Source organism: Eleutherodactylus coqui, chromosome 11 (assembly GCF_035609145.1).
Source record: "Eleutherodactylus coqui strain aEleCoq1 chromosome 11, aEleCoq1.hap1, whole genome shotgun sequence".
In the NCBI taxonomy this organism is placed as follows: Eukaryota; Metazoa; Chordata; class Amphibia; order Anura; family Eleutherodactylidae; genus Eleutherodactylus; species Eleutherodactylus coqui.
Window position 1 is genome coordinate 83,991,306 of NC_089847.1, and position 27,844 is coordinate 84,019,149.

At 44.6% G+C, this 27,844-nt stretch overlaps 1 protein-coding gene across 1 annotated transcript; it reads left to right on the top strand.

The window, feature by feature from the left end:
* Nucleotides 1–119: 119 nt before the first annotated feature.
* STX5 (syntaxin 5) lies at nt 120–27,841 on the top strand. Its single transcript, XM_066582861.1, has 11 exons — nt 120–276; nt 14,565–14,779; nt 16,874–16,944; nt 18,572–18,627; nt 19,448–19,518; nt 20,511–20,627; nt 22,875–22,931; nt 23,100–23,181; nt 23,325–23,425; nt 26,563–26,684; nt 26,783–27,841. Exons 2-11 carry the CDS (start codon nt 14,579–14,581, stop codon nt 26,940–26,942), a joined length of 1,038 nt encoding a protein of 345 aa, XP_066438958.1. The 5' UTR covers nt 120–276; nt 14,565–14,578; the 3' UTR covers nt 26,943–27,841.
* Nucleotides 27,842–27,844: the final 3 nt, after the last annotated feature.

Genomic DNA, 27,844 nt, shown 5'->3' on the forward strand with positions numbered 1-27,844 from the left:
TCTGCTTAGGTTAAGCAGCGCTGCTGATTAGTGCCACCTGATTGGCTCTTCGGCACCACGTGACTACATTACCCTACGCTGCGACACCACCCACTACTTCCGGGTGCTCCTCTGGCCGCCCCTTTCTCTACGTCATCACCCCACGCCGTCAGCTGCACAGGAGCCAGTGATGCGGGACTACGTGGCGCTGACGTCAGCGAAACTCCCGGCATAGACAGAAGCTGCGAGCGGCGGTGACCGGGGGACGGACGGAGAACCGAGACGCTAAGAAGAACCGTAAGTCGCGCTCAGAGGATGTACAGGAGGGGGTCCTGTGTTATGGGGGCGTTAGGACTCAGGGGCAGGGAGCGCTCTCGTAGTTTACACCTATGACGTCGTAAGAAAGGGGACTGCAGTGTGGGGTTGTTACTGGGGTCCTCATACACTTGTATAGGGGGCGCCACTTGTTGCTGTGGTGTTAGTGACGGCCCTTCTGGCAGCGGCTGGTACCCCCTAAAGCGGGCTGCTTGTGGGTCTTCTGGTGTCCAGCGCTCCTATTAGTCGTGTCTGATGTGTCGCTTTTAGCGCCGCCCCCCAGGATTATACCGATACAGCAGGATTACGTCCCAGACGAGCGATAATCTAACACGGAGGCCCCAGCGGCAGTGTGGACAATGTGGGAGTACGCAGCAAGCATACATGTACGTGCGGACGGTCCATCCTCGTAGCGTATCAGCGCCAATACGGGACAAGCTGCGTTTTTTTTCGTCTGCGTCATATGAGTGGCACAGTGAAAGTCACAACCGCAGTCTATCAGTGCGCTGCCGGCTGTGTGACTGGTCCAACGCTGCATCCAACGCTTGGAAAAGAAGACCTATGTTTCTTGGGGGGAGGGGGGTGGTTCTGAACATGTAGAGAACATTAAGATACATTATAGGTTGAGAAACAAGACGCGGGTTCACCAAGTTCAACCTTTTTTTGATCTGTCATGCATCATTGTTTCCTAGATATTTTTTTTTTTTTTAGTGGTTTTTAATCTTTTTTTTTTTTTTTTTTTTTAATACTACCTAAAATCTTCTTTGCTTTTGTAGCTGCTGCTTGGCATTGAGTACTGCTGGTTGGCTCATTTGTAGTCCGAGTACCCAACTCCTTCTCTTGCCTGTTGTATAAAAACAAAGGTTCATTTAGGCCGCCTGCAGACGGCCGGGTCGGATCCGGCTGGGAGAATTCTCGCAGTGGGACCCGACCCGAGCTTCTGCAGAGAGCAGTGCGGAACTCACCTGCTCCCGCGGCCCCGTCTCTTTCATGTGCCGGCAGCCGGCGCAGAGCGGAGGCCGGGGAGTGACATTTCTGTGCGGGGCTCTGCGACACCCCCCCCGCACAGAAATAGAGCATGCCGCGGTTTGTTTGCCGCGCGAGATTTCGTGCAGCTAAATCGCGGCCGTCTGCCTAGGATTGCGTTTGTTACCGCAATCATATGGCAGCTTCCAGGGGCAGAAATTCCGTGGGAAATCCCGCCGCAGAATTTCCGCCCGTCTGCAGGAGGCCTAAGTCACAAATATTCTACTCAATCATGCAAACAGTGATGATTTTGTTTTGCATTATAATTACAGCTAAACAATCAGGTCCCTTTCACACTGAGCGATCATCGTTTAGATTGTTGCTGGTTTGTGGGCATCTGAACGGTAACTGTTCAGTGTAAATGCTAGCGAATGAACGACGAACGATAATTCGTTTGCTTATCGTTCGTCATTCAGTTTCTGCAGGCATAAAAATCAAACTATGATCGGTTCGTGTAAATAGGCAGTCATTCATGTATGAGCGACTGCCTGTTTACTGCGTGTGGTCCTGCTCATCAGCTCTTCTGCTGAACGATGGATTTCAGGCAGAACTGATCTCCCTCCATACAAACTCCAAATCTGCAGGATGTAACTGTACGGGGTGTTAAGGGGTTAAAGGAACTCTGCAGGGAGATAGTTCCAAACATCTTGGAGAACTGAGCACAGATCTTCTTCTCTAGATGGCAGCTTATTCAAATCCTTCTATCTCTTCGTGTAATCCCAGACAGACTCAATGCTGTTGAGCTCAGGGCTCTGTGGGGCCATGTCTTCACTTCCAGGACTCCTTGTTCTTCTTTACACTGAAGATAGTTGTTAATGGCGTTGGCTGGATGTTGGGTGTCATTGTCCTATATTTCTCAGCGTCAAGTACAACATTAATCCTGACTACATCCCCACCTTCATTTGCTGAAATGCAGCCTCAGACTTGCAAGAATCCTCCACCATGCCTCACTGCTGCCTGCAGACACTCATTATTGTACCACTCTCCAGCATGCTTCACTGCTGCCTTCAGACACTCATTATTGTACCGCTCTCCAGCAAGCTTCACTGCTGCCTGCAGACACTCATTATTGTACCGCTCTCCATCATGCTTCACTGCTGCCTGCAGACACTTATTATTGTACCGTTCTCCATCATGCTTCACTGCTGCCTGCAGACACTCATTATTGTACCGCTCTCCAGCAAGCTTCACTGCTGCCTGCAGACACTCATTATTGTACCGCTCTCCATCATGCTTCACTGCTGCCTGCAGACACTTATTATTGTACCGTTCTCCATCATGCTTCACTGCTGACTGCAGACACTCATTATTGTACTGCTCTCCACCATGCTTCACTGCTGCCTGCAGTCACTCATTAAAAACCTTTGAACATCACATCTTGAACAGCCAGTCTGCTTTGAAATCTTTGCCTGGGAGATACTGCCTCGTGTCTTGTTGCTGTGCTCAGTCTTGCCATGGTGAATGGCCTGTGACATGAAAGTGTCTTCCACAACCTCACCTTTTTAGCAGAGTTGGCTGTTCCTCACCTAGTTTTGAGCCTTTTGCACATCTGAAAATAATTATCACCTGTTTGGTGAGCCGGTGCTCACCGATGACGCGGGTCCTGCGATACTTCTGCAGCGCCGCGGGACAAACGGGCTTTCATTGACTTCTTTGGTAGCCGTATGTGCATAGTCTGCAGAACATCGCAGCATGCTGCAATTTTGTCCCCCACGAGCGGATAAATGCAATCTATTTCCATTTGTGGGCAGGAAATTAATGGAAGTAGTGGTTCGAAAAGTGGCAGGAAAAGCATGACATAATTAATAGGACATACTGTGTCCCATATTTAAATACTCTGCCCTCCTCCCTCGCTCTCCCACGGCATCTCAGATCCACTGCCGTTACCACTCTTGGTTCGGTACATGTGGAAAAACCCAGGCGGCGCAATGACATAATTGTGCCGCCTGCATCACAGAAGAGCTGCAGAAAGCTTCCTGTAGCACCGCTGCCGTAGGCAGTTTGTATCTGCATCTTCAAGGAAACCCGTAAGGTCCTATGAGCACCTTAAAGGGGTTGTCCCGCGCCGAAACGGGGTTTTTTTTTTCAACAGCCCCCCCGTTCGGCGCGAGACAAACCCGATGCAGGGACCTAAAAAAAAATCCGCACAGCGCTTACCTGAATCCCCGCGCTCCGGTGACTTCTTACTTACCGGTTGAAGATGGCCGCCGGGATCTTCTCCCTCGGTGGACCGCAGGGCTTCTGTGCGGTCCATTGCCGATTCCAGCCTCCTGATTGGCTGGAATCGGCACGTGACGGGGCGGAGCTACCAGGAGCCGCTCTCAGGCATGAGCGGCCCCATTGAGAAAAGAAGAAGACCCGGACTGCGCAAGCGCGTCTAATCTGGCGATTAGACGCTGAAAATTAGACGGCACCATGGAGACGAGGACGCTAGCAACGGAACAGGTAAGTGAATAACTTCTGATAACTTCTGTATGGCTCATAATTAATGCACAATGTACATTACAAAGTGCATTAATATGGCCATACAGAAGTGTATACCCCCACTTGCTTTCGCGGGACAACCCCTTTAATTAAGATGCTGGTCTCATAGGAGACGGGCGCTGAGTCCGGGAGTCTTATATACTCTACTGCCCCCCCCCTCCCTCTCCCATTTCCTAACTGATCCCTCATACCCTCCCCCCCCCCCACCCCGAGTCTGCTGCTTTGTATTACATGTACTTCTACTCCAATCACATTCTCAGTATTGAAATTGCGGAGTACATGCAACGAGACCAGAAAACCCAAATAATACAAGCAACAGTAGAAGGATACGATGGAAATAAAAAGAGGCACACAATGATATTCAGGTGAAAACAGAGAATTTTATTGATTTACAATTTTATTAATACGGGTGATTTGATGCATATTTTAAATAAAAGCCAAGGATATGTTACATCCATTGACTTTCATTGATTCAGGGGAAGGCGAAAAAACCCTAAAATGGGCAAAAATTCCTTCCCGACTCCACTGAGGGCAGCCAGACAAGTTCCCTGGATCACGTATTGTAATAAATGAATCCAGGGGAAGGCGAGAAAACCTCATTGAGACGTCTGCTAATTCAGCTTCACATGAGGAAAAACTCCTTCCCGACTCCGCGCACGGCAGCCAGAACCGTCCCCGAATAAATGTCAGAAAGTGTTTGGGAAGTGGCCGAATTGGGTGTGGAGGGGAGGGGAGGGAAGGGGTAGGGTGGGGTGGGGGGCGGCAGTTGTATTGATCCAGAGGAAGGAAAGAAAAAACCCCTTTAAGACATCTGCCAATTTGTCCTGATATAAGGGGAAAAACATTCCTTCCTGACTCCAAATATGGAATCGGAAATTAGTCCCTGGATCGAATGCCCATGCAGATCACCTCATCTCCATCCGATGTCGCGGGCACAGCCGGTGAGTTCTGACTTGCTAGTAGAATGGGGAATCGTCAAGGTCTTGAAGCATCGCTTAGGTCTTGAATTCATCTCAGAGGTCTGGTGGGCACAGGAGGCACGGGCTGCAGGGCCGGAGGCGCTGGTTCATCCTACTGTGTCCAACTAGGTGCCAGAAATGAGAAGTTGGACACAGGGTGCTGAGCTGGCGCATCTTCTGGCAAATCCAGGTGGCCGGTACCTACAACATGCTGCAAGAGGAAGAAACAGATATGTAATAAAGTATATAATATTTTCTCCTCTTCTAGATACTTGGCCTAGAAATATAACATTCAGTAAGTCTTCACTTACGGGAAAAGGTTTAAATGGTGGCACTATTTTCCTCTGCTCCAGTTCCTCCCAACGCACATCTCCGAAAAACGGGTGACTCCTGATGTTTCCGGTCAGTCCCAGGCGCCTCTCTGGATCCTTCTGTAGCAGCTTCTTGATGAGATGTCTCAGGTCCGGATCCAGCCACGGTGGAAAGATTGGCTTGTCGGTGGTGATCGACTGCCGGACGATGTGAAGCTGTTGGCCATCAAAAAATAGTGAATGTCTGGTTGCCATTCTGGACACAACGATGCCCATACTCCACCAGTCCACTGCTACGTTGTAGGCTTGCTTCAGGATCATCTCTGGGGCCATGTAGCGGGTTGTTCCTTCTATTCCGCGGATCTTGCTGGACGCTGTCAGACCGTCTTGCGCCAGACCCAGATCGATAATTCGGATGTGCCCATCTCTATCCAGCATGATGTTGTCTGGCTTGATGTCTCTGCAATCAAAAGAAAATCCTTTTTAGAAACAGCGCCTCTCCTGTCCATGGCTGTATCTGGTATTGCTGCTCAGCCTCATTCAAGTGCATAAAGCTAAGCTGCAGTACCTTACAGCTCATGGAAAACAATGACATCACCGATCTAACCGATGCACGATGCCACGTCGGTGGAGAAACTGGAGGCCGCAGATCAGCTCCGCTGTGAAGAACCTGATGAAGAGAGCAAAGTGTTTAGTATCAATGGTGATCATTCTGGATAACTGCTGCACAATGTCATCTTACCTCTAACATCACCAATCCGCCCGCCGTACCCCAGAGCTGGTTACTCACTGTGTAGTGGGACGGTTCAGTTTACCCGATACATTAATCAGGGTCTGCAGGCTGCCGCCGGACAGGTACTCCATGACAAAGTAGACGTGGTCCTGTAATACAAAGCACAATGCTGCAGTAGGGGCTCATTCACATGGCGAGAAAATCACATGAGTTTTGTGTTGTGAAAGATACACAAAACTCACACAGACCCATAGAGAAGAACGGCTTCTGTTTCTATTTACAAGGGCGATTTTTCTCTTGCACCAATGTTGCAAGACGGAAAATTGCAGCGTGTTCTATTTTCATGTGAGTCTCGCATGACAATAGAACATGCAGATGTGTGATGGGAGTCGCGTCTAGAATGCCGGATGCAACTTGCACTCATCTGTGTGAATCCGCCCTTAAGAAAACACATCTTCTGATCCGTCACCTATTATGGAAAAAGTGACCGGAGCAAGAAGACCCCCGTATATACCTCAGACTGTAGTGTGACACTGAGATGACACAGGAACGGGCAATCTCTGGCCGCCAGGAGTAGTCGTCTCTCACGCTGAAGTTCTTCTTTGTTGTCCTCCTCCTTGTTGATCATCTTGATGGCTTTGAAGATGCTTCGGCGACGGACTGATGCCAGGACGACCTAAGGGAAAAAATGCAAAATAAGCATTTCAATTCTTCAAAATCCCTAATAGATGATTCACTGAACATTACTGTTGGCCATCTCCCACACTAAAATGGTTAACGGTGGGGAACGTACGGAATATCCGCACTATAACACTACGGATGGGATTTTACATCTGGTTAGGAAGAAATGGAGAAGTGTAAAACTTACCTTGCCGAAGCTACCCCTACCCAGTACCTGATGGAATCTGAACCCGCTGATGGTAAGTCGGGCGCTGGACCAGGGTGTAACGGCGGGGGTGCTGGGTCCTGAAGGGAGCGAATAAGGAACACCGTGTGAAAGAAATGTAATAAGACAAGCAAGAACATGAGCGGTCTAAAAGAAAAACTGTCATTAAGGGGTTAAATAGAAGTGGTTTCTCTGGAGGAGGCCTACTGAGACTCCCTGCACAAGGACCTGCAGAGACCTGGACCTTTTTATAGGGGGGGGGGGGGGGGGGGGGTCACATTTTTATGTAATATTTGCAAAATCACAACAAAACTACTTGGAGACTTTTTTTTTTTTTTTAGGGCTCATGTCCACAGGCAAAATGTGATTTAAAATCCGCAGCGGATCTCCCGCGCGCGGATCCGCACCCCATAGGGATGCATTGACCACCCGCGGGTAGATAAATACCCGCGGATCGTCAATAAAAGGCATTTAAAAAAAAATGGAGCATGAAAAAATCTGGACCATGCTCCATTTTCATGCGGGTCTCCCGCGGGGACGGCTCCCGCGGGCTTCTATTGAAGCCTATGGAAGCCGTCCGGATCCGCGGGAGACCTAAAATAGGAATTAAAAGCATTTACTCACCCGCAGCGGGCCGCGAAGCTCTGCTCTTCCTCACGGCCGCATCTCCCTTGCTTCGGCTCGGCGGATGTGCCCGGCGCATGCGCGCGGCACGTCGACGACGTGCCGGCGACGTGCCGCCGGCGTCAGGAATTCATCCGCCGGCCGAAAATGAAGATCCGGCCGTGAGGAACAGCTGACCTTCGCCGCCCGCTACGGATAGGTAAATGCTTTTAAATTTCTATTTTCAGCGCTCATGTCCGCGGGGCAGGAGGGACCCGCTGCAGATTCTACATGTAGAATCTGCAGCGGATCTGATTTTCCCCGTGGACATGAGGCCTTAAAGTCTGAGCTTTCTGAACAATACAAGAAATTACATCTTATCAAATTCCCACAGTTTAGACAAAAACTGTTCTAATCTAGCTACTTGCTGACTGTAAACTGTCACTTTATAGCAGCCGTCACTAACTACACTATAATGTACATAAGGACCATCTAGCCAACTATCACACTAGAACCCCCCCCCCCCCCCCCCCCCATTACAATGTATCACGTGGACTTACATACTGGCTATATGGGCACATTCACCATAAATACACCTATAACCACTTTATAGACATTAAATGTCCCCCCATGAAGGACGTTCCCTACCAGCTCTTGGCTCCTCCTCTTCCATCCTCCTCTTTTTCCTGGGGTCTTTATCCAGGCTGTCTCCTCCTCTCTTCCTCTTCTCTTCTCCCTTCTTCTCCATATTTTTTTCTCCTCTCTCTTTCTTCTCTTCGTTCTTTCCACTGGACGTAAATCCTGTAGAAATCTCGCAGAGCAATCCAACAATCTTCTACACACGGCAGTCGACGGTTGGAAAGTGAGCGGCAGTTGGCTGGTCGATGACCTCATAGAAGTTGCCTAGCGCATGCCATGCAGGACCTGTAGGTCCTGCATGTACCTGCTCTGCTGCCATATGCATTGTACTGTAGGCATCCTGAGGGGCATCAGGGGTGTAGATGGGCACATAAATTAATGGTTGGGTTCCCCACTGGTGTAATGTTAAAAATAAATGGGAGATGGAGGCTCAGATGGTATAACTGGCATATCTGGGATGGCAGTGATGCCTATATTTCACTTCAGGCTCCTGGAGGTTGATAATAAGTAACATTGCAGGCAATCAGGGCAGTTTGGGAGATGAAGGATGAAAGTAATCCAGATGAGGGGCAGTTTTGTCCAATACTCAGACCAATGACTTGTCAATGATTGTGGATCTCCTGCTCTTACTGGTTACATTATCACTGGGGTCTAATAATGATCACATTGTAACTGGGGTATATCCAGTGTAGAGGGGTGCGGTAATACCTGCATGGGCTCCATGTTCTAACCCTTTAATGACTGAATAGTTTTAGGTCTTCAAAGCCAACATTTTTTTTTTTATCATCGTCACATTTCACGAGCCTTTGCTTTTATATTTTGTCATTGACCTCGCTGACTGAGGGGTTGTTTGTGCGACAAGTTGTATTTGTAATGGCACTATTTTGGGGTAGAGATAAGGTATTGTATAACTTTTATTTATTTTTTGGAGGAATTTCAGTTTTTCCATCCTGCCCAATGTTTTTTGGGATTTTGTTTTTACAGCGGTACAAATAATGATATATTTTATTCCTTTATGGCATTCACTGTGGGATAAATAACACAATAAGTTAGACCTCGGGTTGATGTGATTATAAAGATACCAGATTTATTTAGTTTTTCAACTTCACTTCTGTTCATCTAATAACCCGTGAGTCTCATCTATTCTCTAGTAATCTTTCATTGAATAACCCCCAGAGGTCTTCTATGAAGTTATGGAGAACATAGATGGTAAAAAAAAATTGTTATAAAAATAAGTAAAAAAAAATAAAAGTTACAGAATAAAATAAAAATATATGCTTAAAAAAAAAACCGACCCTCCGCCAATGCCAACAATACATATTATATGTTGCAAACCAAATGAGGAACCCGTTCCTGTACTTTACTTTAGCATAAATATACTAATTTAGGGGAAAAAAAAAAAATTAAATATATATATATATATATATATATATATATATATATATATATATTTTAGCTTTTTACCCACAGTAAAACTAAACAGAAAAAAGTCAGTGAAGAAACATATAAAAAATAGCCCTATATGTCACGGAGGGAAAAAAAGTAGGACCTGCTTCCATCACTGCCAGCATCCCCGCAATAAAGAATTGGCCGTTCTTGTTCTCTTTTATGTAACATTTTAGTAGCCGTTTTCAAGTCTTTTAATAATAAATCTTAGATTTTTCTGTACAATGTGATGTTATAAGCCACGCCCCTTTTACATCTTGTTTTTGGTAATTGTCTTGTTTGCACCAGAAAGCGCTTCTATAACCCTGTATTTGTACAATATGGTACGGGGTAAAAACTGTCTTCTCCAATGACCAATAAATGCCTCTTCTATCACCGCCAGCACTAGGAATGTCTTTTTTTAAAAAGGGTGTCAGCGCTACGAAAGGAGATCCTTTGTTTCCCCCAGATTTGGACGTCCTTAATTTGTGTACAGATGGGTCTCTAAAGCCCAGAGAAGTTGGACAACTTGTGGCTATATAGAGCCATGACATTGGAGGCGTTGTACAACACCCAAAGGTATGCTGATCCACATAAGACACATCGGTCAAACTCCAGGCCGGAGCGCCAAATCTGTCCCTCACCGTTTATATGGCCCGCAGCAAGGTCTGGGCATGAAAGGACCGACTCGACTCTACTCAAAGGACGCAGCCAAAACTTGGCACTGGGAGCAGCACCAGCACAGGGACAGGGTGCCATCTTGGATTCTCAGTTGTGGTGCACACTGCTCTGTTCAACTCTGGTGCCACAACTCTGACGCCCTAACTGGGCACACTGGACACCCTTTAAAGTAGGAAGCTCGGTGCTGGAGAGGGGGAAGGGGAGAAACCCCATCATGGTGCATAGAGCACCATAGCCGTGTGAATGAGCTCTTTGAAGGCAACCATAATGTTGATGTGGCCTTTGGTGAAAATGCGTTTGACACCCCTGACATAAGGGGGCACCACTTGAGGCACTTTGTACTTTTATCCTATTCCTGGTTAAAAGGCAGTGTGTTCGATGAAGTGTCACCTTCTCTGTTTTTTTTTGTAATTGATTTAAAACTGTAGAAGTGGCCCACGTTCTGCCAAACCTGCCCTGTTCATAAATGACATGGACAGATGGACATTCATTTGCCACATGTGTCCTCCGTGGCAATAGCAGCTGGTTGCTATAGTCTGTGCCCGCTGCAGCCAATCGGTGCCCACAAGAGTCACGTGATGTATTCCTGACATCAGGGCTCCTACTGTTAAGCAGTGATACAATGATGAATTCCAAGAAGCCTAGAACATGAATAAAACACAGGTTTCTTCATTGAGATGTCGCTGAAACTAAATTTTTGGGATTTCCTGCGATGAGATATTCCTGGACATTCGCGCTGGATGTTTCAGCAGTAGTCCTCCATCATATGTGTATCCCATCGTCCGCAGTCCTGGTCTTCCAGTGTCCCCAGTAGTCAACCATCATGTGTGTATCGCATGGTCAGCAGTCCTGGTCTTCCAGGGTCACCAGTAGTACGCCATCATTTGTGTATCGCATAGTCCACAGTCCTGTTCTTCCACTGTCGTCAGTAGTCTGCCATCACATGCGTATCCCATTGTCCACAGTCCTGGTCTTTCACGGTCCTTATTTCCTAGTGAAATCTCCCTGTTCATCGCTTACATCACCAAGACGTTTTGATATATAGTATGTACAGTTTTGGTTCACAGGGCGCCTACGGCGACTGTTTTGGTTGGCGTCGGCTTTAGGTAATTTTCTTTCTTATGTGTATATATTGTTGTTTTATTCTGTAATTTTGTTTTATTTGTGTATGTAATCATGTTTTTTACTATCTATATCCCCCATGATATCATATAAGACCTCTGGGGGACATTCACTTTTTTTTTTTAACACTTTCCCACTGTAGCTGGGGCAACCATAGGAGCCCCAGTTACAGGGAAAAGCAACCCCTGTAGTGGCATTAGTCACTGGCAGAGCTGCCCAGGGTCTAGAATGACCCTCCAGCTCTGCTCTAGCAGGAAATCCCTGCCTTCTCCTACGGGTTATTAGCTGTCGCTAACAGCTGATAACCTGCCCTGTCTCTGATCACAGAGCAGGAGGCTTAAAGCGCTGCCGTATATTTACTGTGCCTGGTCCTTAAAGGGTTAAAAGCTTTACGGCCAGCAGCTCTTATCAACTGATCAGCCAGTAGCAGACCCCTGCCAACCTATTGAAATTGGATAGGACGCCCTTACTTAAAGGGGTTGTCTGAAATTGGTGGGAAAAAAGCAAAGAAAAAAAAAATTCATAAAAACCTGTTCCCCATGCCAATAAATAAGTCATACGCACCTCCTGTGCCGGTAGATCTGGTCTTGCCTGTGACATCACGTTTATAGGCTGCAATAAGTCTTATTGGAAATAGTCAACAAGCTTGACGTCAGACTCCTCACTAATAACTCAGCTGTGCCCTTGTTGATCGGCGGATGCTTGTTAGTATTTTTCTTCATTTATTCATTGTAGTATTTATTTATTATAACTTGTCCCCAGAAGGGAAGAACATATTTTCAGGGGTTCCTACACCAAATATTTCCCCAGTTATGGGTGAAAATGGCTTTGATAATGTGTCGCCTAAACCAATCAGACCGCATCCTCCTCTTGCCTGGATGTTGGCACGCTGCGCTGCTGTTACTGGCAGGAATCATGGGTCACAACGTAAATGTGATGCAAGTGTTACCTGTAAGTGTAAGTCGTCCTAATTTTGATTAACCATTTACCTTCTGTATGATGACGATGAGTTGTGAGAAGCCATTTGTTGGTTGCATTAGCGATGCCCGCACATTATGGGGTCCGCGGGCGGAGGACCCTTATACTATCCTAGCAGTAAGTGGCGTTGGGACGGACTGTAATTGTCTGGACAGAGAAGCTTTATTAATCCTGCGTGCATGAGACGCCATCGGTGTGAAACCTTTCATCTTATCAGACGGAGCAATACAAATGCACTAGCAGGTAAAGATCATTAGAAGACCCTCTTCCGCCTTCATCTGGATGAGCTGTTGATAAAGGAGCAGATGTCCATGTACTTTGTGACGCCTCGTTACATCAAACTTGTTGGGAAAATCCATCCCGTATAAAATGATATGCCGCGTGTTTGTAGAGTTTGTTCTTGAACGGTGAATAGTCAGATGAGCCCTTCTTATATGTCCTGCTGGAACACAAGAGTTCTCCACCGGATGTGCCATAAATGGCTCAGAGAGATAAGTTCTGTCTGTTATGAGGAGGAAAGTGTCTTCACCCCTAAGTCAGCGGTCGAGGCGACCCCAGCGTTCAGAGGGACCCTGGGGAGATTGATGTGCCGCATACGGCCGCAGGCTTCCCCGCTGTACACCGTGGGAGTAACAGAAATCATGTGTAGAAATGTCTTTATTGGGGGGGAAACAAAACAAAAGCCCTTCAAGCTGATAAGACTAAGCATAGAGAGGACACAATATCTCAGCACTCCCCCCACCCCCCTCATTTCCTTTGCTCTTATTTAATCATAATACAATGAAAATTGAGAAATATGAGGATTGTTTTTCCCCAAAAAAGAAAGTCGTCTATTTTTAAGTATTTCGTCTTGCGCGCACCCCCCCCCCCCCCCCCTCCCGGTTCTGCTTGCGTGTCTACAAGGCGATTTAAAGGGAACCTGTCATGTCCACACCGCACCATGAAGTAAGTTACGGTTTTCTCATGAGTTGCGACAGGGAGCCGGGAAGAGTTTATTTTTTTTTTTAATACTCGCACTCTTCCCCATTAGTGTTGTCTTATGTTGAGGGTCTCTTCCCCCCCCATCAGCTGGATAGCCCCTTTTGAACCTTTAGTGAACCATATTGTGTGTTGAGGGCACATCAGCAGCTCATACTTTACATCTATTACCCCAAATGTTCTTTTGCTATACAATAATAAAGGCAACCTCCTCACTACCGCCACTAGTTCTGTACAGTTCCATCCTAAGACGGAGCCGTTTGGCCATGGGGATTCCCCTTTCCTTTTCCCCCAATGGAGCCGGAAACCTTAACCCCTGACACAGGTGTGAAACCACCCTTAGGCCGCATGCACATGGGCGGATTTGCACTGCAGAATCAGGACCGGGCATCTGCTTCTGGATTCCGCAGCAAATGCCACCCATAGCACACTATGGAAAAGTGATTCTTCATGCACACGAGCGGGAACCAATTGTGGTTTCCACTCGCGGATGAAAAATCGCAGCATGCTCCATTTTTGTGCAGATTCCATGTGGACGGCTTCCAGTCAGTAGAAGCCATCTGATCCATGGAAAGATCAGGGATTCCACATCATCGCTAGTTGATTGACGCAGGAGTTGAAGAAAAGAAGAAAAAAAAACTAAGAAAACTGTACTGCGCATGTTGGACGGTGAGCCCTGCAGACCATCCGCAATACAGATTGAAGAAAAGAAAAGCAGGTACATGCGGACACCGATGCTGCCATGGCCGGATCCCGCTGTGGGATTCCAGATGCAGAATCCGATCCGCCTGTGTGCATGAGGCCTTACCATTTCCCCCACCGTGGGAGTGTGCTGGCAGTGAGCATGGGAGGGTTGCGTGTTTCCCTATGATTAGAGCCCATCATGGACACTACGGGGCACATCCTTGACTGTGTTTACAAGCAGGTACTTGCACAAAAATCTGCAACTTTTTTTCTTTTTTCTGCACCAGCCCCACCACTCTTTTGAAAGGTTGACGGAGGGCTTGTTGGAAGCGGGTGGGGTCTTCCTGTGGCAGTAGATTTGTGTATAATTTACGCCAGAAACAGGTGTAAATTATACTATAAATATACCCCAGGTCCAACCTGATGTACATTTCTCAGAAGGATCTGCGGGGGGTGCACTGAATACATGAAGAGCTGTGCGCCAGAGGGAATGTGGGGCTTGGTCAATGTCCCCCTGTGATCGGCACGGTTAGGAATGACCTGTATGGGGGGACTCTGCAGTTTTTCTACTCTTAGAACGGAACAGAAAAACTGAGAACAAAATGCAGATGTAAAGCCAGCCTTATAGTGAGGGGGATCATTTTGATATTGCCTTTCCAAATGTAATTGTCTTTGTTTTTTCTTTCCTTTCAAAAATGCCCAAATCCGTCTCGTGCAGAAAAAATGTGATGCCGTATAATAATTGTAAGCTTTTTCCACAGCTGGCCCAGGACCCATGAACGCTCGTAAACGTCACGGTTCCCGAAACACTGAGAACGGAGTTTACGTAGGACCCCCACAGACACAGGTCCTGCCCTCCCAAGCCGCTCCAGAAGTTTTACCTCCCCCTGCTAGCGTCCCACCAGCTGATAACATGTCTTGCCGGGACCGCACCGCTGAGTTCATGTCTGCTTGCAAGTCTTTACGTGGACGTCAGGTTAGTGCTGCTAAGAAACGCGTTCGATAGCGTCCTCAAAGTGACATATATGTATTTAGGTGCAGGTTACTGTGACTGTAGAGCAAAAAACAAACATACAAACCAGATGTAACAGAACCCAATCAGTGCCGAGAAATGTATCCACACTGATATATGAATTTAGGACAACATCACTGCTGCATTTAATATATAAAATGAAGGTTCATAGCGCACATTTTGATCAGGTTGTGAGAACACCTTGTAAACCTCTTTAGATGGGACCCTGCAGGAAAAGCTAAGGGCACATGGCTGGAATGTGAGAGCATCTCGCATCATGCAGTACACGGACCCTGCAGACTGCATGTCCTGTGCTTGGCCATTAACATGGATGGGAATAAGATAGGCCTTGAGTTGTTTTGTTTTTTTTCTTTACACGGACCACTGGCCCATGTGAAAAATCATTCATGTGTATCGCCTCATAGGCTATAGTGGGGCCGTGTGCTGTATGTGGAACAGTCTCGTCTCTCTTTGGGCCGCAGCCTCTACATTTCCTGGTGCTTGTAGGGATAAAAATAATGTTGGGTCATGAGAATTATAGTCTTCTTCTGACAGGTCATGAAAAGACTGCTTTCACACCCGCATTGGGGTCATTTCATGGTTTCTGCCTCCCCTGCTCCTTTTTTGAAGGCGAGAAACTGAAATGAAAGTGAAAAAATTGATCCAATTTCTTTTACCCATTGATTTTAATAGGTTTTAAAAAAAACGGAAAGACTTTCGTTTGTTTCCATTCTGTTAGGTTTCCGTGTTTTTTTGTTTTTTTTAAACGAAAAAATAACATTGCAGACTGCTCTAACGGAAGGGCAGCAAACTGAAGCCTTTCTCTCTGCTTTCTACTTTTTTGAAACCGCATTGGAATCAATGGTGGGAGGGGGTAAACTGATCCATTTTCTTTCATTTTATTTCAGTTTCTCTCCTCCAAAAATGGAGCGCAGAGAAGGAAACCCTGAAGTGACCCTAACGCAGGTGTGACAGCAGCCTTATTGCTATATACTAATGCTGATGCTTAGTGGAATAGATGACATCAGGCATCCGCATTTCTTAGTATCAATCTGGTGACGTTAAACAGAAATTTCTTAAAAAGTGAAATCCTCTGTTAGTGCCGAGGCTAGGGGTTCTTATGTCATTTCCAAAGTTGTCATGTAGCCCAAACCTAAACCAGAAGGGAGGCAGAGGGAGGCGTCCTAGGTGCTTGAATTTGGTCATTTTCCAAGATAAATTCTTTCTCTTGTAACTTTTATTTTCTTACAGTTCCTTTTTTTTTTTTATTACAAGACTTCCCTGCAAATACAACTCATAAGATGCTCCTTTGCTGGGACCTCCAGTGATGAGCCGTCCTTTGCCGCACCACTGCAGTTGAAACGAAGCATTACATAGTTCTCATTGAAATCAATGGGTTGTCTGCGTAACACACGGACATGACAAGTTCTCCAGAGGGGGAGAAGTTCACCGCTCCAGCTAATAGATGGACATCCAAAATAGTGGTCTCCTGTCTTTTTAAAGGGATTGTCCAAGTAAATCATCTTACCTGAAGTCAGTCTCAGTCAGGTGGTGCCTCCACTACTGACCCATGTCAGATACCACATTGCAAGATATAAAGTTTTTTCGCCCCTTCTGGTATTGACTGGCTGATTCCTATAACTAATCCAGCCGCCTTCTCTCTATGCATCCGCCGTGACCGAGAAAAAGACTAGTTTAGTTAGTGAAATGAGCCAGTCAGCCAAACCTCTGCAAGCATGTCTTCAGTATCAATAGTTGTGGGGAAGCATTATCATGTGACCCAGCTGTGGCACCGAGCCAGCGGTGGAGGCACTACTACTGAATCCGGACTGGATTTATTTTCCCTGACAACCCCTTTAACTCAGAATGTCCTTTAGACCATTTGACGATTGGATTTCTATAAACTGAACAGCACCTCTAGTTACTGAACTGGCAGCGCATTGTCTTTTTTTGGTTGAAGCTAAGCTAAATCTACAACACTACTTTTACATTTGTGTCTTTTTGTTCCTCCTAAATATAAACTGTCATAAACCCTCCTTTTTGTTCTTTGACTTACAGAATGGTGTTCAGCTGTCCAACCCGTCCCTCAATGCTGTCAAGCAGAGAAGTGAATTCACTCTTATGGCCAAGTAAGAATCTCTAATGAAGAGCAAATACATTTGAGAGCACACCCTGTGGCCTCACTAGACGTACACCCTGTGGCCTCACTAGACGTACACCCTGTGGCCTCACTAGACGTACACCCTGTGGCCTCACTAGACGTACACCCTGTGGCCTCACTAGACGTACACCCTGTGGCCTCACTAGACGTACACCCTGTGGCCTCACTAGACGTACACCCTGTGGCCTCACTAGACGTACACCCTGTGGCCTCACTAGACGTACACCCACATGCTATGCAAATTGCCTGCTCTGCGGATTGTAAATCTACTGCGTGTTATGATCTTCAGTGCGGATGTCGCCCTATTGTAAAGAGAGTGAAATCTGCAGCAAATTCGCTGTATTTCTACCCCAAAATCTGTGACAAAACCACACTATTTGGTGGCGTTCTTCTGCAGATTCTTTGTGGATTCCCGTCATGTGGCCATAACTCTGGGCTAGAATCACACTTGCAGTTGTTTTTGAGCCAAAGCCAAGGGTGAATCCACAAGGAGGGGGGAGGGGTTGCAGGTCCTCAGGACCCTTTTACACTGCACGATGATCGATTCTCGATGCATTTCGGGAATCTGAACGATAATCGCTCAGTGTAGATGCCTGCAGGACCTGAATGGTGAGCGATGATTTGTTCATGGTTCTAATAATACAGGCATAGAATTCAAATGACAATCGGCCTGCGTGAACAACTGCCTGTTTACTGTTAACTGAGGTGGGCAGGCCTTAACGATGTCCTGCCGGCTCACCTCCATTCACAGAGCTACAGGAGCGGGTATCGCTGGGACAACTTGCAGGCGCTTCCGCACCCGACAGTTGTCCCATGTAAAAGGAACCTGGGTCTACTGATCTCTTGATGTTGCAGCAGATGGGGGTTGGGCGCTCCACTGTGCATTAATTTTTTAAAATCGGACTGATACTGTGGGAACCCGAGGGCTATTATGAGGGTCCTTCAAAGCATGCCATTTAACCCCTTGCTTGCAACAGCTTGTGACATTATCAAAGAGATTCTTCCTTCTATTGGAGACTGTGGGGCTTTTATGCTGTTAGAGCAACAGACACCCAAAGGACATAAGGGCTGTCTGTTTGGTAAACCTGCTGCTCAAGGGCGCTCTCACACATACATTACCAAAATGCCACGTTCGAAACCGCAGCGTTTAACCACAATTTCGCACAGTGTTTTCAAACGCATTCTACTGCATTTGACCGTTTTCTTTTTAACATACCCCCTAATTATAATGGGTGATGAATTAATTATTGCAAATTGAAAATTGCAACGGCTCTAGTGCAAGTCTGCAAAGCCCAACAGAAATCAATGGAAGCGTTGTACAAACGCCGCGCTACTTGCAGTTAAAAATGGGCTGCGACAGCGGCCTAAAGTCTGCGAAATATTATAACAATTTGCTTAGTGTAAAGAAAAATATATATAATTTTATTGTGCTGGATTGCATAGAAACTAAATCTACGTTTATTAGATTTTCGCATGACTGTAATAACTAGAATTAATTTGCCAGATATTTCCGTTTCTTTTGGGTTCCGCTCATACATGAAATTTTAAAATTCTGTATACAACTAGTTAATCTTGGATCACTTTCTGTTGTACAGGCGCATTGGAAAGGATCTTAGCAACACATTTACCAAATTGGAAAAGTTGACGATATGTAAGTACAGGCAAAAGAAGAAAAACACTTTTTTTTTATTTTTTAAATCAATTCATAGACAGTCATATCACATTTTTAATAATGTAATTTTCTGCGTGCACTTGACGATTTAATACTTTTTTCATATTTTTATATTAATTAAAACTAGTACTCTCCTTGTAACTAGCATTCTGGTATCCTTCACTCCAAAAACTTTTAACTTGTTAAGCTAAGAGATCAACTCTGTCCCAGGATCTGAACAAGGGATAAAACAGAGCTGTGGTCTGTACAAGCACGCCACTCAGCATTTTCCCAGAAGAAATAGCGCAACGTGCTGCGCAGTTTAATTCGGAAGTTATATGCTGGATCTGTGCTGCAGGCTTCAAATGGAGTCTCAAGTGCTGGTGTGAACCCAACCTTAACCTTGGCCTCAGCTTGACCAGCTATAATCTCTATAGTCCTTGCTGTCTCAGTGTTCACTCCATGTTGCAAAAAGGTTTTTTTTTTTAAGGGCTCATTTACGCGGGCAAGTGCAATTTTGGTCCAAGATCTTGCACTTGCATAAATGTAAATTATATATATTTTTTTCCTTTTTTTTCCTTTTTTTTTGTGAGTAAAACTAATCGAATTGCGGTTCATGTGAGCGTGATGCGATTTTATTTATTTTTTAATGGGTTCTTTTTCCATTTCTGTGAATCCCACAACAAACAGAAATACCGTGAGAAAATACCTGTGTGAATGCACCCTAATGTTCCTAATACGATTAAGCTCATGTTGCCATCTACAGTAACTTTTTTTTTTTTCATTGCAGAGAATTTAAACGTTTTCATTTTTTCTATAGTGGCTAAAAGGAAGTCTCTTTTCGATGACAAAGCTGTGGAAATTGAAGAGCTGACATATATTATAAAGCAAGTAAGTGCATAAGTATATAGTATGTAAGGCTGAAAATCTAGATATCTTACTGTAGAATCCTGCCATGAGGTCCTTTTAATAAATATGTTAAAAAAAACTCATAAAGGTACTCCAGGATAGCATCTCTTTGAAACCCTTTCTAAGAGGTTTTCTAACATATTTTCCACAATAGAAGCTAAATTTACCAGCCTGTAGTCTCCAGGCTAATCAATCCAGTGGAACAGAACCCGTCACTGCAGTGTCCTTGATATAAAAAAAACTATGTCAACCTATCAAATTTCTTAATTTCCTTAGAACCCGAGGGTATAGGCCATTTTGGACCCTGTAATTTGTCTGTTTAAAAAAAGTTTGTTTTTTTTAAGGTAGCTCCACACTTTCTGCTAAGTTAGACTGGTGACATTAGGGCTGCCTGTCCACGGGTGTTGCGGTATCCCGCCGCCCGGGAGCTGGAGCCAGCTGACAGATCTCTGTGGTGAGCCTATCTGACAGTCTCCCTGCGGAGAGTGGTAGCAATTCTCAGCATGCTGCGATTTGCCGCCCACTAGCGGAGAATCGCTATGATTCTCCGCATGTGGACAGAGGGGCTGCGCTTTCCATAGCAACACTATGGAAAGTGTGCATTGCGTTCCCTGCGACCGGTTTATTGCCGCGGGGAACGGAATCCAAAAACGCCCGTGGACAGGCAGCCTTAATGGAGAGTTTACTTGATCACTCCGAATTTCACCTGACCTTTCATTCTCCTGAGTGAATACACTGCTTTCTCCTCATGACCTTCTACATTTCTTTCTTTATTGCTTTTAAAACAGCCACCACTTTCAGGTTTCATCTTTTTACTTTTTATATAATTGAACTTTTAAAGCTTTCCCATTTATTGTCTGCACTCTTCTTTTTGAGGACACGTATAATGTTTTGTGTCCTGTATAATTTAATACACCCTTTTGTATCTTGTATGTTTTCCACCTAATGCATGAATTGTTTCTGTATATCCACAGGACATTAATAGTTTGAATCAGCAGATTGCTCAGTTACAGTCCTTTGTAAGAGCCAGAGGCAGTCAGAGTGGACGGCATCTCCAGACTCATTCTAATACCGTGGTCGTCTCCCTTCAGGTGAGGTGATAATAAACTGTCACAAAACTAATCTATCTCTCCGGTCATTAAAAATCATGCTTCTACAACACAAACTGTGATACTGGGCTATGTTGGGAAAGAAAGCAATTGTCCCCCTTTTTTTACCTTTTTTTTAAAAAATTTTTTATTTTTTTTTATTTTTTTTTTATTCCTTTAAAAATGGACTTGCTTATCAGAGGAGTTGGTTGTATAGCTTTGTATAACTCCAGCCCTTTTGTTACTTATACTTCTACTTACTTCTTCCACTAAACATTTAGCACCATTTTCAATAATCTTTATTAAAAGTTTCCTACCATTTCGTTACTGTAAAGCCTGGTAACTGTACCTAGCTGGCTGTTCTGCTACTTTTGGCATTGTTTCTGGCTGCCTTGGCTCTTTGCTGTACCCCTTCCTCTTTTTACAATAGCCTAGTGTAATGTCCCATTTAGATGGGACGGCAGTTGTTTTAAATGACTGCACAAGTGCTGACGTCACCGCTAGGTTGTTGGCGCTCCGGCAGATCACTGCTGGCTTCTCAATCAGCGCATCACATTCTATGTTGAGCGTTTACAGTCAGCTAGAAGTCAGCGATCCAGGGATGATTTTCATGCTGGTTGAAAGTGAGCGATCAACGAACTGTAAATGAATAGCGCACGATGTCTGCACATTTAGACGCGACTATTATCGCACAAATTCGTTGGTTTGAACAAATTTTGCTTGAGAATCATCTTATGTAAATGGTCCTTTAGAGATACCAGCAGGAAGCGAGGAAGAAAGACTGTACACAACAGATCAGAGTGTGGGTAATGAGGAACAGGTATAAAGGTCCTTTAATGCTAGCCAAATTCTTGTCCCAATGCAATGAGCTTAAATTTCCTTTATGTGTGCGGAGAATTGGCCTGCGGGGATGTATGATCGCTCATCTCCCTGTTGACACGGGGTGATGTGACTATTTTTATGTTCACTGAAAAAGTGATCAGCCAATGAACAAGCATTCACTCGTTTGCTGGCCGATCATTAGCCCTTTCTATTGCACAGTTATCAGGCCAATGATCGTTTGTAGGAACATGCATGCCAAATAATTGGGTTGTGTGAAAGGGTCTTAAGTCTTCTGGGATGGCAGATCAAATTTACTGTATTATACCAGACTGTAAATAGGGAAAGGGTAAACGCACAGCAGTCACCTGGGGGGTGAATCGCATAGGCCGTGTATCAATGTGGAGAGAGAGGAGAGCAACCCTGGCAGAGTCTGCAGTGAGGGGAAGGGGGAGATCACACACACCTCAGCGTGAGTCTGTTAGAGCAAGGGAGAAGAGATCCTTCATGGGTTGTAGGAGAAATCTCTACAGGAATGAAACTATGCTGATTTACGAGAGCTAGTGAAAGCAACAGCATCCTGGACACACAGACCTCACATCCCGCTTGTACTGTATTAGGCCGTGGCTACATGCAGATTTTCCAATGTTGGCTATCCAGCTACTGTTTAAACATATTCAGTTTTATGTAACCTAATGCAATCCTGTAGACTTCAGCTGCCTTATAATGGGTAACATGGGAAAATCTTGCAACAAAGTCTGTGTAGCCCTAACCCTACTGAGAGGGACACATCTGCATGAGAAAAATTAAGCTGTAATCTGCATATCAGGGATCTGAGAATAATTGAAGATTGCAGCCTGAAACTTTTGTGGAACTCTTTAAAGAGGTTGTCCAGTTATTTTTTGAAAATGTAATGGCAGGTGCATCTGTGAGAAAATAACAAATACATCAGTACTTGCTCATCCTTGACCTCGTGTTTTAGCCCTACTATTGTCCTAGTCTCTGTTGACAGCAGAAGTCAGCTGACCGCTGCCTGCCAATCAGAGGCCACAGAGTCCACGTTCAGAACTCCTGGCATCATGCTGCTCGATATGTGAGCGCTGATGACGGGAGAACTGGTGGTGACACTGCAGTCTCCAATTGGCAGATGGTGGTCACCTGACTCCCACAGATGCCAAACAGGGGTGCTGGATTGCCGGTGCCAAGAATGGATAAGTACTGCTGTAGTTGTTTTCTTACATCTGCACCTGTCATAAATTTTTTTTTTTTTTTTTTTTTTTAAAGCTAAGTGGACAGCCCCTCTAACTGAAGAAAACCACTAAACCTTTGTGTTTAAAAAAAAAAAACCAAACAAACAATGTCAAAAGTAACAATAGTCTTTTATAATAAGCATACTTATTATATTCTTTATTTTGTTTTTTCTCTTTCTAGTCAAAACTAGCATCAATGTCTAATGATTTCAAGTCTGTATTGGAAGTAAGAACGGAGGTAAGAGAGATTTTTGGAATTCTGAGATATAGATATAGATATATATATTTTTTTTTTACCAGAAGTTGGAATGGAGTTTTGGCATAAACAATAAACTATTGCTGCTTTTTGTTTTTGTTTTTTCTCTTTGGATTTATTAGTCTTAACATTTTATCTTTTGTACGACAGAATCTAAAACAACAACGAAGTCGCAGAGAACAGTTCTCTCAGGGCCAGGTCTCCTCTCTTCCTCTCCATCACAACAGCATGGGTAATTGGGACAAGATATCTTACATGCCACAGCTGCTTTCTTGTGTTCACCCTTATCTAGTATTGCTGTTTACAGCTGTCTTGTGGTGTCATTGTGACATTGGGGTTTTTGTGTGTGGTCTCATTGCCTGTTTTCACTTCTAGGGCCATCAGTTCTCTTTCAAGACGATTCCCGTAGACATGGTGATGTGACAATAGAGATGGATTCTAAAGTCAGCCAGCAGTTACAGCTTATAGATGAGCAGGTGAGGCCAAAAAAGAGGATTAACTCTATTGCTGCCAGGTTATTGGAACAGTTGTCACAATTTGACATACACTATAGGATAGGTCAGTAGTTGATGGACGTGGGTCTGCTGTTTGGGACACCTGTCCATCAGGTGATTGTACAGTTCGCTGTAAGTGCAGCAAGCGGGACTTCGTCATCGGTGGTCACGGCAGGAAGTGGGAGTGCCAGCTTCACTTCCATTAAACTCAGTGGGAGTGAAGAGCTTCTCTTGCACATCCTGCTTCTCTTATGGCCAGAACATCACATAGGGGTCGTGGGGACCATATCATTACTTCCAGGACTAGTTCTTCATTACGCTGAAGATGGTTCTTATTGACATTGGCTGGATCTTTAAAGCTGTTGTCCTTTGCAGAATAAATTTGGAGTCAGACGCTTTGTATTCATTTAAAAAAAAAAAAAAAAAAAAAATTTATATATATATATATATATATATATATATATATATATATATATATATATATATATATATATATATATATATATATATATCTTTTTCCACACCTGCCTAAAACCTTTGCACAGTACTGCATATGTGTGTTTGTATGTATAATATATTTATTGTCTTACTGAGAACAATCACACTTTGTTCTTCTGGCTAACACAGTACCAAACCTCTTTTTTGCTTGCTGCAAAATTCGGCATGCAGTTACATCTTGGGCAGATATGCAAATAATTAGAGTTGTGGGGTGATTTTCTTGCCACCTGAGGCCCTAACTATAATTCCACTCTTAGCCTGTAGAAAGGCTCTCAGAGGCTCCTTGTATGTAGTGATCTCTTTTTCCCGCTTGTGTAGAGCTTGTTGACCACTAGACGCCTCTACGATACAGAGAAGAGATTTCACTGTTACCAGAGTTTGAGAGGGGCGCTGTATCAGAATGCGAGAAGCTGGCTGGTCATATTGATGAATTACCCACTACCTGGGCTGTTTTGTCCAGACTGCTAGTAGGTTTTTAGGACCATTTGATGTGTGAGGGTACACAAGAAGACTGGCCAGGATGCCCTCGACAGGCCTCCAGTAAAGAGATTCGTCTGATTTCCATCAAGCACTAGCAGCTCCAACTGTTTTGTTGTCTGCCATCCAGAAACAGGTGGCATCATTGTTACACCCCAGTGTCCGAACAGTTTCCAAAAGCTTGGCTGAAGGATGTTTGGTCTCACAGTACCCATTACATGTAATGCCTTTGACACCCACCGTTGCCTCCATTTGCAGTGATGTTGTGAACAATGAAACTGGACTGCTACAGAGTGGAACCGGGTTGTCTTCAGCAATCCAGGTTTAGTTTGGGCACTGATTATAGCCGTGTTCATATCTGGAGACCTAGGAGTAAGCCCCTCAATCCTTCCTTTGCTGTGGAGTGGCACACTGCCCCCACTGCTGGTGTGATGGTCTGGAGGTAATCGCATACAACAGTCAGTCCCCCCTAGTAGTGGAACAAGGGACAATGACAGCTCAGCAATATGTTCAGGACATCCTGCAGCCACATGTGTTACTCTCATGGCGGCTTCCAAGAGGCATTTTCCAGCAGGATAATGGTCGGCCACAGGAATCAAGGGAGTCACGGGGAATGCCATCATAATATTGCCGTACTTCTGTACCTGCCTGGTCCCCAGATTCATCGTCAATAGAACATGTATGCGCCCATCTGGGATGACCACTTCAATAGGCTACGCGTTTGCATGTTCTAGAGGCTCAGCTACAGCAAATGTGGACCGATATGCCATAGGATACCATACGGAACCTGTATGCCTCAATGTCCACCCGTATCACATCTTGTATCCAAGCTAGAGGCGGTACAACAGGGTACTAGAGCCTCCATGCCTGTCTGTATGGCATCTTGTATCCAAGCTACAGATGGTACAACAGGGTACTAGAGCCTCCCTACAAGAGTTCAGTTTTCCACAAAAAATTCTCCTTTTGCTCTGATATTGTAATTACTGACTTATGTCAATGTTACAATCTCGCATAAATTTTCATTTGATTCTGACAACTCCTTCTCGGGGATGGATTTTTTTCCTCTTTCTTTTGTAATATGAATTAAAGTAATAATTGGGTAGATTACAAAAGTCCCTTTTATAATGCATCATTCAAATATATGAATATATGAAACGCTGTTCTTGTTATCAAGACCCAAAACACCCCTGGACATGAAAGGGTCAAAACATGTAACCATATGTTTTTCTGAATGGCACTTGACACACCATTTAAAATGCAATGCAGCATTTTACAGTCAGTGGCACCTTCATGAATTTTGATTCAAAGCTTAATATGTAAATAAATTCTTAAAATTCATGTTTATGGATAGAAGTTTGATCAAGTAGCCTCAGAGGCACAACACCTAAAAAGACTGACCTGACCTTCCCTCGCTCAGATTTTATCATTTAGTGAACACATATCTGCTGACTGGAAAGGGGTGATGATGGCAATGAAGATAAATTCCTGTATCGGCACCTTTTTTTGGTTACTGGGAGTTTTGCGTGAGACGGATGAGAGTATCAGACTGTTCATTCCTCCTGCTTTTATTTGCAGCTCCCTCCTTCCAATCCTTGATATCACTTGAAAGCCAGGAGTCTTTGCTTTAATGGGAACCCATCGGGTCCATAATTATCCCTAGGCTGCAGGCACTACAGTATAGTGACGGGCACGTTGGATTTCAGCGATCTGTAACTTATAGGCTCCAGCACATTGGAAAACTTACATTTGAAAGTGTGCGGCATGGGCCAAGAGCAGTCCAATGCATGTCATAATGACATGTCAGGAGTTTTGACCGGTGGGGGTCCGGCCGCTAAAACAAATTGTCAGAAGTGTTTATTTGAGCACTGCTTTAGATTGCCTGTTTCCATTACTGTTCAGAGTAGTGTACGGCTCCATAGAAAGTCTATGGAGTCCGTATACTGCTCGCAATGATGGGCGAATGGTGACAGCACTCAGATGATTGCTTCAGACCATTCATTTTAACAATTGGTGGAAGTCGTGGTACCTGGACCCACACCATCACTCTGACATGCCAAAGGTTTTTAAAATATCGAGTTATGCTTTAAAAAGTGATAAACTGTTACAGATAACTTACCACAATAACCATTTTCCTTTTCTTTCAGGATTCCTATATTCAGAGCCGAGCAGACACCATGCAGAACATAGAGTCCACCATAGTTGAACTTGGCTCCATTTTCCAACAGTTAGCTCACATGGTAAAGGAGCAGGAAGAAACTATACAAAGGTGAGGGTCTGCAGAACCAGCCATAATAACCTCGGCATCCCTGTCCTCATCCCTAATTCCAGCTTCTACCTATAATCCTCTCATTTATGTTTTCTCAGAATTGATGGAAATGTTGAAGACACACAGTTGAACGTTGAAGCTGCACACTCAGAAATCCTGAAATATTTCCAATCCGTCACATCAAACCGCTGGCTCATGATAAAGATCTTTCTTATACTTATTGTTTTCTTCATCATCTTTGTGGTCTTCTTGGCCTGAGACTCTTGCCCCCCCCAAAATCAAAACTATTAGCACACTCCATGCTACCTCCAGACAGCCCAGTCCTACACAAAGGAAGGAGTACCAGAACTTGTCACTGTGTTAGAGGACTGGGTATGTGTGTGAGGGATATTGTGACCTCTTGGAGCTGTGCATCCCAAAGTCCTATCACAACCATAGGATGCTCATACCTGGAATAAACTGTGCACATATTTGATAGTGTGAAAAGGACGAATGAACGGTTCATGGCGATGTGTGTATGTATAGATTTATTATAAGCATCGTATACATATAAATACCTTTTAGCCTATGTAAATATATGCACACAGTCATGGGTATAGTGTATGAATATGTTATATAGAATGAAAGCAGAATGCGTGTGCAAGAGTGCCTATAGCTGTATGCGATGTGTGTGTGTGAGCAGTTTATATCCACACAGGCTGTGACATTTGCCAATATTCTTGAAGTGTTTGGAGAATTGCATAGGAGCCAGTGTGAAGAAGACTTTGAGTGAGTGACTAATCTAAAGTGTCTTACTGGAACCCTTCTTCCCCCAAGTCAATCTTAAGGCATTTACAAGGATCGGCCAAGCTCCTTGGTCTCTTGACACAGACTCCATTATTTTAATCTCCATATTGACTTGTTTGTTTTTAAATTATTGATTGTTCTTTAGCATTAAATAAATACACCCGGCAAAGATTTACCCTCTTGCAGGGGACGATCCAACTGGTATGGATTGAATGACCTGGAGAGGAGGTTATTTTAACATTCCATAAAACACCGATTTACATCAACCCCTCTCTGTTGAATTTGGGGTCAGCTCTACGACCCTTGAAACAATGTACAGATTGTATATAGCTTGGAATGCAAGACAAATACAAAACATTTCAGCTCAGAAACTT

Coding starts and splice junctions, on each gene's coding strand:
- STX5 (XM_066582861.1), top strand. CDS start 14,579: ATGAACGCTCGTAAACGTCACGGTTCCCGAAACACTGAGAACGGAGTT. Junction 23,182..23,324: donor TCTCCATCACAACAGCATGG/GTAATTGGGACA, acceptor TTTCACTTCTAG/GGCCATCAGTTCTCTTTCAA. Junction 26,685..26,782: donor CAGGAAGAAACTATACAAAG/GTGAGGGTCTGC, acceptor ATGTTTTCTCAG/AATTGATGGAAATGTTGAAG.